Here is a 10367-nt window from a genome sequence, read left to right on the forward strand (position 1 = left end):
TCCCGTCTCCCAAGCCCGGGACTCCCCCGGGCTCTGGCTTTGCCACACTCACCTTGGTCTGCGAGCCTGCGGAGTAATTGAGGTGGATGATGAGATCGGCCTTCCTCTCGGGCCGCAGGAGGGGCGGGTAGCTGGAGTTGACGAAGAACGCGGTGTCCAGCAGGCACAAGTGGCTCACGGACTCCGTCAGCTGGTTTGGGAAGCCATCGAACACCGTGTCTGCAAGCCAAGCCTTCTGGTGACCAACATGCCGCAGGGCAGGACTCCCTGAGAGTGGGCAGAGGCCCTGGCAGGGGTGGAGCACCCTGCTTGGCGCCCCTTTGCTTCAGCAGGGTCTCTGTGCATTTCCCTCTTGGCTAGGATGCCTTGGGGAGAGAGGCCCAGTGCCCTGAGTGAGCTTGAGTGGGTCTTGGCTGGAATATGCACAGAAAACCCACCGTGACCAGCCACAGAGCTTCTAGGGTCAGCAAGCAACCTATAGATTAATGCAAACCTGGGGTCCACGCGGCTGCCCCAGATGGCAAGGACAAGGATCACCATGCTAGGCTCAAGTAGCCATTTGCAGGCTGTGGTCAATTGAATCTCACCGCAGGTGGAAAGTCGGCTTGTGAGGCGGGGAGCAGGCACTGGGTGGCAGCCGTGAGACTAGTCGAAGGCCTTGGGGCTAGGTCATTCCTGCTCAAGTATAGCATGGATCCTACGAATTAAATACCCACACCAATCCCTGCTGCCAGACCCACGTCCAGTTCAAGAGCCGCCAAGCTTGGGATACCTGACCCAACCAAGGACGCCGGGGGAGATCTCATCCTGCCTCTGCGGCATCTTCAACCTCCATTCCCCACTCCCTGCAGGAGCAGCCCGGCCGGTTACCCTTCCACTTGGAGAACTGGCCGTTCTGGAGGTAGTCGGTGTGCAGCTGCAGGCCCCGCAGGAAGTTGTGGAACTCCGACACAAAGGAGCGGTAGGTGAGGATTTCCCGCAAAGTTTTGGACAGCCACGACCCTGGGACCACCACCGTGGTCTCCAGCATGTTGGCATCACATTTGGGGATCTCAGGCAGCAGAGGCTCGTCTTCTGCAAGGGGAAAAAAGGATGGAGAGCAGGTCACACAAATTGGGGTCCCAGACTGCCCATGCAAAGCATTGATTGGCGGGCCTGCCGGAGAAGAAGGGTGAGGTCTCCATGTGAGCAGAATGCACCCCTCTCCTGTTGAGCTCTCCAGACCAAGGCCTTGGAGTCAGGAGAACCCAAGAGACTGACAGAGGATGGGGACTGGGGAGTGGAGAGGGGTGGCCATAGTTAAGGACAGGTCCCAGGGAAGACGGGCATCTAGACAGACACCTTCCCCTGCTCATTGAGTCCCACCTCTTTAACTCTCCCAGGTTCCCTGCCAGCACTGTCATTTCTAACTCACATGGGCTCCACACTTCCCCCATTACACGAGAGCCGGCCCCACTAGCTTGCTGCTTAGCCCTGGCACCAGTGTCTTCATCTATAACCACCCCCTTCCAAGCAAGTCAGACACTCTAGCTCGACTTGCCTTTCCACCTGTGGGTCACAAGGTCTAGAATGAAACACATGATAGGTTGGACTGGGCTCAGTTCATGATCCCCCTCTCCCCTGCCACCCAACCATGAAGGGCAGCCAGTGGGTCGGTCACCCACCGATATCGTGCACTCTGTCCCTCGTCCACCTGTGGAAAAACTCCTCTGAGGTATGGGACAGATTCCAGGCATCCAGCAGGTTCAAGGAGAAGATGCTGCTCCACAAACCTAGGAAGCATGTCCAGGGTGAGTAGCGCCGAGTTGTCTAAGAGCTCCAAGCCCCGCTCTCCCACGGATTCTGCCTTGGTCTTGATGCCTTGTGGTGCCACAAATTGCTTAATATAGCCCTTCTAGGCAGTCTTTGTGACTCTCACACAATGTCTGAGTGGGCTCAGGTAAATAAGGTGTCTGGACTCTTGTGATGGTTGGGGGTAGACGTCAACTTTTCCAGGCTATAATAATTCCTAGTATTACGTTGTTGTTCTCCATTTGGTGATGTGATGTAATTATCCTTCATCATGTATGTTATGAAACCTGACTTCCTCTGGGTTAATGAGGCAGAATGATGTTATGCTAATCAGGATTAGGTGGTGCTTGTTGTGTAAATGAGGCAGGATTCCAGAGGCATGCCCTCAAGCATGCCTTTACCCCACTCACCATCCTTGTTCCTTCTCATCACACCTTTTATCTTACAAGGAATGAAGGAGAGGAAAGTAAATAAGGAGGAGGAAACTGACTACTACCAAGAAAGAAGCAAGTGGAGTGTCTTTGGATCTGGGATCCCTATGCTGAGAACCTCCTAGCCAAGAGAGAGGAAGGGAGGGTGGGAGCAGCAGAGAAACAGTGGCAGAACCAGGAGACTGGCAGATGGCATGGTAGGCACCCCATCCACAGCGAGAGAGAGCTGGTGGAGTGAGCAGGGGGCTTCCAGGCACTTGGTGAAGCCAGGTGTAGACACATTGAACAAGAGTGAGCTGAGAACCTTCAGGGAGGAGGCTTCCTGGCACAGTGCGACACCTCTGGGCACCTGCAGGAAGAGCTAGAAGAGCTTTATAACAATTCCCAAGCAGGGCAAAGGCCAGGCTGAGTGGTTGAGGTGCTGAGAGGCCAGAGAGAATCATGTTGATGGATGGGCACAGCTGAGAAGAGGCTGTCCTGACTGAGAAACTGTATCCCGTTTCATTCCAGATCCTGAATTGTAACCTATTACTTCCCTAATAAACCCATCATTGTGAGTGTTGTCTGAGTTCTGTGGACCTTTACAATGAATTATCCAAGCCAGCTGGGAAGTAGAGAGCCCTGTGGGAGAAACCTGGCGGGAGGGTTGGGGAGAGGAGGCGTGTCTGACTTCCCTCTCAGAGGAATCAGCCTGGGGCTGGTGACACACCCCCCCTCGTGGAATTAGAGATAGTCAGATGCCTCCACCGTGCCATTTTTATATTCCCCTTCAAGGGGAGCAGCTCAAAGGGATCGCAGAGAACCCCACTTCCCTCTCCCCAAGGAGCAGCTAGCATCAGCTCCGCACAGGTGACTGCCTACCCTGACCCTCCACACTTCTCCTTAGTGCTGGGAGAGGCTTCGATGCTGTGGATGGCACAGGCCCAAGTTCAAGGGCAGACTCCACCGTTTGCACAAGCACATGATGAACTCAACCAGTCAGCGCTCTCTCCTATCATGATTGTAAAATGTAACACTTTAGTTGTAATAACACTCATATGAGAGCCTTCACATATGGATCTTCTAGAACAGGGGTCCTCAAACTTTTTAAATAGGGGCCAGTTCACTGTCCCTCAGACCCATTGGAGGGCCGGACTATAGTTTAAAAACAAAACAAAACTATGAACAAATTCCTATGCACACTGCACATATCTTATTTTGAAGTAAAAAACAAAACGGGGCAAAAACACCCAGCAGGCAGGATAAACGTCCTCAGTGGGCCACAGTTCAAGGATGTCTGTTAATCTAGAAAATGAGATTTGCTCTTAAATTCAATTTACAGATGAGACAACTGAGGTTCTGTGAGATTAGTCTGAGGTTAAGCCAACCTGACACAGCTAATCAGTCAAGATCCAGTGCCTGAGCTAGAGCTCTCTGAACCACACGCTCAGTGAGTGGAGGGAGAGGTGTGAGCTCGGGACTTCCTGTGGGTTGGAAGGGGGCCAAGGGAGGGTTGCTGCTGCTGTGTGTTGCCATATTGGTGCTGACTCAGAGCGACCCCACAGAGCAGGGTAGAACTACCCTCTAAGCTTCTCCCAGCAGATGTCAGGTCTTTTCTCCCAGCCCACTGCTGACCTCTGCGCTCCTTCATTGTGCCACCAGGGCTCCTGAGTAGAAGGCATGGAGTTGGAGAGCAACGAACTGAAGTAAAGGCACAGCTGTGGTGGAGGCTGTGAAGACAAGCCTGCTTTTTCAAGGTTGTCCTTTGGAGGGACATAGCTCCCGCCTCACAGTCAGGCCCTGCACTCAGGGGAGCTGAGGGTCAGGGATGGTGGGGCAAGGTGCAGGGGCTTCCCCAGAGGTTCTTCCCTCTCCCCGTGGTCCTCTCCAGCCTCTTGGATCCCAGGGGCTGGATGGCTACCAGGAGGTAGGTACACTGCTGCCTGCAACCAGAGGCTGTTAGAGTGAGCATGGCAGAAGCTTCCATCTCAGCCTATTACTCGGGTCTATTTTTTTAAATCATTTTATTGGGGGACTTTTATGACAATCCATCATTCAATTGTATTAAGCACACTTGTACATATGTTGCCATCAACCTTTCTAAAACATTTTCTTTCTACTTGAGCCCTTGGTATCAGCTCTTCTTTTTCCCCCTCCCCTCCCCTTCCGCCCCTGTGAATCCTTGATCAATTATATATTATTGCTGCTATTGCATGTCTTACACTGTCCGTTGTCTCCCTTCACTCGTATTTCTGCTATTTGTCCCCTTTTGTCATCCAGAGTTCTGACTAGACTCGGGCTCATCACTGGAGTCCAAGATGTTGGGAGAATCCCTCCGGGTCATAAGGACTTGGAGGTCCCTGAGAAGTCCTTCTGGTCCCAAAGGGCTGCAGGAAGGTTGGGACAGTCCTAGAAGCCTGTCTGGCTGGACTGGGAACCTTCTCCTGGAATGAACTGATGCTGGCAAGCGCCAGCAGGGTGTCTGCCCAAAGGACATATCCAGCCAAGCGAGGGACAAGTGTGCCACCCCACTAGCTAGCTCTCTAGCTCAAAGGCAATGCCTGTGCAGGGTGGGGGTGGGGGTGGGTGCCCGGGAGTCCCCCTGCCAGCAGTCACCTATCATGTAGCACATTCGTGACTCAGGGATCCTCTTCATCAGCCGCCCCATGTAGAACTCGGAGCCGAAGAGCTCGGTGGGGATGAAGGCACCGTACTTCTGCAGGCCTACCTCGTAGGGGGAGAACTCGCACCATTCTGCACACCAAGAATGGGGGTCAGGGAGTCAGATCCATCTGGGTGCCACCCCGGGGACAGCCGCCCTCCCTTCTGCTGCCTTGGAGAGCCCGGAGGGGCGGGCGCTGAAGTGTCGACACAGCCCCCACCCAGGGCCCAGGAAGCACAGGCTGCTTTGCACTCTGCATGGCTGGTCTGCTCCTCCATGCCCGGTGAGTGGGCACCCAGGGGCCGGAGGCAGGCAGCTCTCTCCAGTCGTCTGTCCCTTTGGGCAGCTTGAGAAACACTTAGGACCCTTTCCCTTCACAGTCCTCAGTTTCTCCTACCGACACACGGTAGGGGGGTGGGAAGGGGAGGGATGTCCACCCCTGGAAGCCCATGGGCCCCGCCCCATGTGGCAGGGCAGCTGACGTCATAATTGGTGGGCACAGCTGCCGCTGGTGTAGAGGTGGGCAAAGGCAAGGAGGGGCAAGGAGACGGGGAGGCGCTGTGCGCCTTTGCTTTGCCTGCTGAGAAGGGCACCCCCACACACACACAAGTCGCGAGTCTCCAGTGTTACCTCTGAAATCCTGGTTGCTTACATCATCCTTGACATTGATGGTGAGGTAGATGGGCATGGGGTTCTGGCCCCGGCACAGAGCAGCTTGCTGTTCCGACAGTTTGCCGTCATTTCTCTGTGGGGAGGGAACCAGGTTCAGGAGAAGCAGCAGGCAAGCAGCACGGGGTTGAGGGCAGCTCAGGATCCAGGAACAATCTAGACCCCCACAGGCCGACCATGTCACTCACTCCGAGGCTGGGTAAGTCCTGGCTGCCCCGATTCACACTTAAAATGCACCCACTGAATGAATGGGCGGGGCCAGCCACCAGTCTAGACACACAGCCTCTGCCCCCTGGCTATAGGTTCTGCCCCTCTTGAGGGTCTTGGGCAGAGATTAAAGGATTGGTCATAGTGAGAGAGGAACCCACAGCCCCTCGGCATGCCAAAATCTGCCACCCACTCAAACCAGATCTGCCCAACTTGTGTCTACTGGGCAGGTCGGGTTCTCTGGTGAAACGTAGGAAAGCGTCTTTCTTTTGTTCACAAAAGGCTGGAAACCAGAGCACTAGATGGCAGCTGAGGTCCTCCAGAGCGCCCGCTCTGTGTAAGCAGAATGGGCAGCCCGGCAGCATAGCCTGGGCCACGGGCCGCCCCCATAGTGAAGCAGCCAGCATAGAGGAAGCCAAATTGAGGTCTCAGAGGCCCAAACTCTGACCCCAGGGCTCTACAGCGGCTCGCCAGGTGACCCCCATAGTAACCCACAGGTGCAAGGCCAGGGGACCTGTGTAGGGTTGTAAACTGAGTGGGGCCTCTCTTGAAAGGCAGATGGGGTGCCTACAATCGCTGGAGGGAAGTCACAAGTTCGAGGAAGAGCCCAGTCCACACTCCCTGCCTGGAATCCTGCGAGAAAGCGGCCAGAGAGGAGGTGCAGAGCCCTGTTGGGGTCACTCTTGGACCTCACTTGGTGTGATGGCGTCTAGCCTTCCTCAGTGTCTCCTCTAGAGGATGTTTAAAGGCACCTAGCCCCTGCCTCTCAGGGGACATGCTTCCTCCATAGAGAATGGCCTACACCATCCCCAACATGAGGACCCGCGGCATGCTCTAAAGCAGTGGTTCTCAACCTGTGGGCCAAGACCCCTTTGGGGGTCAAACGACCCATCACAAGGGGTTGCCTAAGGCCATCAGAAAACACATATTTCCAATGGGCTTAGGAATGAAGATACCGTTCCTCTATCGTCTCCAGGCGGGTCCGCTCATATGCAGATATGCCCACCTACAAGTACCCGGTGTGAAGACAGTTTGTTACCCATGCTACACCATGCTTCAAGACAAAATTTCATTTATTTGTCATTAGAAATAAATATTTCACAATATATAATGACATTGTTTTTGTGATTCCTCACTGTGCTTTGATTGTGTTCAATTTGTAACAATGAAACTACTTCCTGCATATCAGATATTTACATTATGATTCATAACAGTAGCAAAATTACAGTTATGAAGTAGCAATGAAAATAATTTTATGGTTGGAGGTCACCACAACATGAGGAACTGTATTAAAAGTTCTTGGCATTAGGAAGGTTGAGAACCACTGTTCTAAAGGGTGCACGGGAAGACAACCCCATCTACTGCCTTCATCATACACTGGGGCACCTCACAGTTCCGATAGCCTGGAGATACATCTGCAGATGAGACCTGAGTCCCTTCTGCTGAAGTTTAACTCCCGATCTTCCAGATGGAATTGAGCACCTTACCTTGTCCCCTAGACAGGCCTCAAGCAGCAGGCCCCAGAAGTCGGTGAAGGTGACCTTGTAGCCTTCCTGGCTGCGCTTGTCGAGTTCCTCCTTGTGTTTACAGAGCTGGTCTGGGAACAGAGCTGGCAGCTTGTCCTTGACCACGTGCCTCCGGGCCTCGAAGATGGCTGGCTCCAGGCTCTTGGAGGACCAGTCTGGGTCTTGATACAAGGTCGCCATGGTCCTGGAGACAGACAGGCACAGTTGATAGGGCTGACCCAGCCCTGGTCAAGTCAATCCTGGACGCTGGTGGGAGAGATGCTGGCGGGAGGCACAGATGATAGGGCTGACCCAGCCTTGGCCAAGTCAATCCTGGAGGCTCTGGGCAGTCGGTGGAGGCCCTACCCTTCCAGGAGAAGAGCTGGGAAGAAAAGGGGCTGAGGAGGAGGTCTGGCAGATGAGGCATCAACATCATCACTCAGTACTACAAGTGCTACAATTTCTCAAGTGCCTGTTGTATACCAGCTGTAGCACATTGGTTAAGAGGCAGCATTCTGGGCCCACATCTTCCCAGGTTCAAAACCAGGCTCTGCTACTCACTAGATGTCTGATCTTAGGCAAGTCACTTGGCCTCTCTTTTCCTTAGTTTCCATTCCACATCTGTGGAAGCGGGAGAATTACAGTAATATACTTATCTCATAGCATTCTTGTGAAGGTTAAGTGAGCTAATGTAATGCAAAGTAATTCTAAATCACAATTCCTGGTGCCAAATCCTCAGTCTTTGCCATACTAATTCCCATAAGTATGGATGCTAGCTAAAGATTTATTTCTCCTTATTTCTTCACTTAAGGAGCCCTGGTGACACTGTGGTTTAAAGAATTGGGCTGCTAACTCTAAGGTTGGCGGTTCAAACCCATCATCGCTCTTTGGGAAAAAGATGAGGCTTGTCCTATCCTGCAAGGATCCTCAGTCTCAGAAACCCTGTATAAGGTCATTATGAATCAGGATTGAATCAGCAGTGGACTTGGTTCCTTCTTGACTTTTATGTTGCTGGCAGGAAAGACAGAAAGCAAAGATGGAGGACCCGCAGCACTGACCCTTTGTCTCTGTCTGTCTGCCCCGTTGCCTGTGTTTTCACCCCCACCCCACCCTTATATCAGGGCAGAAAAGGGATCTTTCTCATTCAGCACTTGTGCCCACCCACCCACCACCAATTACTCCCCTCCCACCCACCACCAACTGTCACCCTATATGCAAGTGAAAGTTGGACAATGAATAAGGAAGACTTAGGAAGATTCCATGCACTTGAATTCATGCTGGCTGGTGAATATGGGAAGTTCCCAGGGCTGCCAAGAGAACAAACAAATCCGACTTGGAAGACGTACAGCCAAATGCTCCTGAAGGGCAAGGATGGCGAGACTTCGTCTCACGTACTTGGGACATGTTTTTGGAAAAGGAAGCCATGCTTGGAGAAGTAGAGGGGCCGTGAAAAAGAGGAAGGCCCTCAACAAGGTGCATTAACACAAGTGGCTGCCACCAAGGGCTCAAACATCACATTTGTGAGGGTGGCCCCGGACTGGGCAGTGTTTCCTTCCACTGTACATGGATGGGGTCGCAAGAGTTGGAACCAATCTGATGGCACCTAACAACAGCAGCAGCAGCAGCAACCTCCTGTTTGTGGCCACATTTCTGTCTGAACAGTGGCCTCTTCTCAGGACTCATTTCTGGTTGGTGATGGTATTGGTTGCATAGTCAAGAGATTAGTGAAGAAAAACACTCTCTGGTGAGGTTCACTTTGCTACTTGTATACTTTAAAAAGCCTTCCGAAACTATTAAAGACAGTTGCTTCTACAAGAATACTACCTGACCTCCACCTTCACCCAGGCCAGCCAGCCCCACACCTCTCCCCATCTCCTGCCTGGCCCTGCAGGACACAGGCCAGAAGGATGAAGGTGCCCTGTGACCCCGATGAAGGCAGGCCGCTCCCTAACCTACTACCCACCCACAGACATCTGCTCACTGTGGAGGCTACGCACAGGGAGCACAGGGAGCCTGGAGTCGAATCGTGCAAAGCCCTTACCACTTCTGGGCTGAGTGACTCTGGGCAAGTATTTTGCGTCTCTGTTTCCTGCGCTGCAAGATCAGAGGCTTATTTACAGGGTGGTTGCGAGGAAGAATGATCAGCCGTAGAAATCAGTCAGGACAGGGCTTCCCAGAGTCAATGCTTAAGAACCATCAGCCTTTCCTTCTGGGCCACCTGGACAGAAGCCTCCAGGCCCCTGACAGGTGGGCGTGGGGTATCAGGAGCCCTAGGGTTCCCTAGGGTGAGCTCTCATCCACTTACTTAAATCAGTGTTACCCAGGATGAGTGATACACGAGGCAGGGTCAGAGCATGGGACTCAAGGCCCATTAGCCGTGGACAGGATAATTCTCAGCCACAGCTGAGGGGGCCTGAGGGACTCAAGGGTCCAGTGACCTTCGACCAGGGCTGTGCTATGTCTTCGGTGGGTGTCAGCAGGTCAGAGGAAGAGGGCTAGGAAAGGATTGGGGAGGGGGGGTTTCTGGCATGGGGGCAGCCAGAGGAGCTGATGAGTGAGTTTTGGCACGGCCCTAAGAGTGGGTGCTGCCGCAGGTCTACTCAGTTGTCTTTCATGCTCCTGGGTTTCTGCCACTGCCCCGGGAATAGTCATGGCCACCATGTATCGTGTATCCAACCAGCTCTGGTAACACCCCTTTGAGGTCAGTGCTATTGTGAACCCCACTCTACAGATGCCGGAATGGAGCCTCGGACCAGGAAGCTGCCCACCCAAGGTTACATGGCCATCGGTGGCAGACAGTTCAGGTGGACTCACTCTCACTGGTGTGTGTGTGTGTGTGTGTGTGTGTGTGGTGGTGGGGAGGGGGCACACTTTCAGCAGACACCCCAGCTAGCCCGTTTGCTGCTTGCCCTGAGCTCTACCTGAAGGCTGCTCCTGACTCTTACCAGGTGGCCCCTGACAGGCCAGTGATGTAGCTGGAGCAGTTGAGGAGGTTCAGCTTCTGCAGGCCCAGCAGATGGCCGTACATGGAGGTCATGGACCTTGTCCCGCCGCCCGTGGCCATGATGGCTATCAGGGGGACCTGGGGGCATACAGAGGCAGGCTGTTGGCGAGGGTTCCTGA

General features: G+C 53.5%; 1 protein-coding gene across 2 annotated transcripts in view; it reads right to left on the minus strand.

Moving 5' to 3' along the window:
* The window catches only part of PLA2G4E (phospholipase A2 group IVE), an 83110-nt gene that overhangs the window by 4211 nt on the left and 68532 nt on the right, over positions 1-10367 (minus strand). For both annotated transcript variants that reach the window (XM_045286542.1, XM_045286543.1), the window contains exons 12-18: positions 10190-10326; positions 7227-7449; positions 5494-5608; positions 4818-4955; positions 1665-1772; positions 871-1074; positions 53-219 (exon numbers count right to left, since the gene is read on the minus strand). In XM_045286542.1, coding sequence (XP_045142477.1) covers positions 53-219; positions 871-1074; positions 1665-1772; positions 4818-4955; positions 5494-5608; positions 7227-7449; positions 10190-10326 — 1092 coding nt within the window. The remainder of the gene's footprint in view (positions 1-52; positions 220-870; positions 1075-1664; positions 1773-4817; positions 4956-5493; positions 5609-7226; positions 7450-10189; positions 10327-10367) is intronic.

This window comes from Echinops telfairi, unplaced genomic scaffold (genome assembly GCF_000313985.2).
Source record: "Echinops telfairi isolate 266 unplaced genomic scaffold, ASM31398v2 ScPeMD7_8;HRSCAF=38, whole genome shotgun sequence".
NCBI lineage: Eukaryota > Metazoa > Chordata > Mammalia > Afrosoricida > Tenrecidae > Echinops > Echinops telfairi.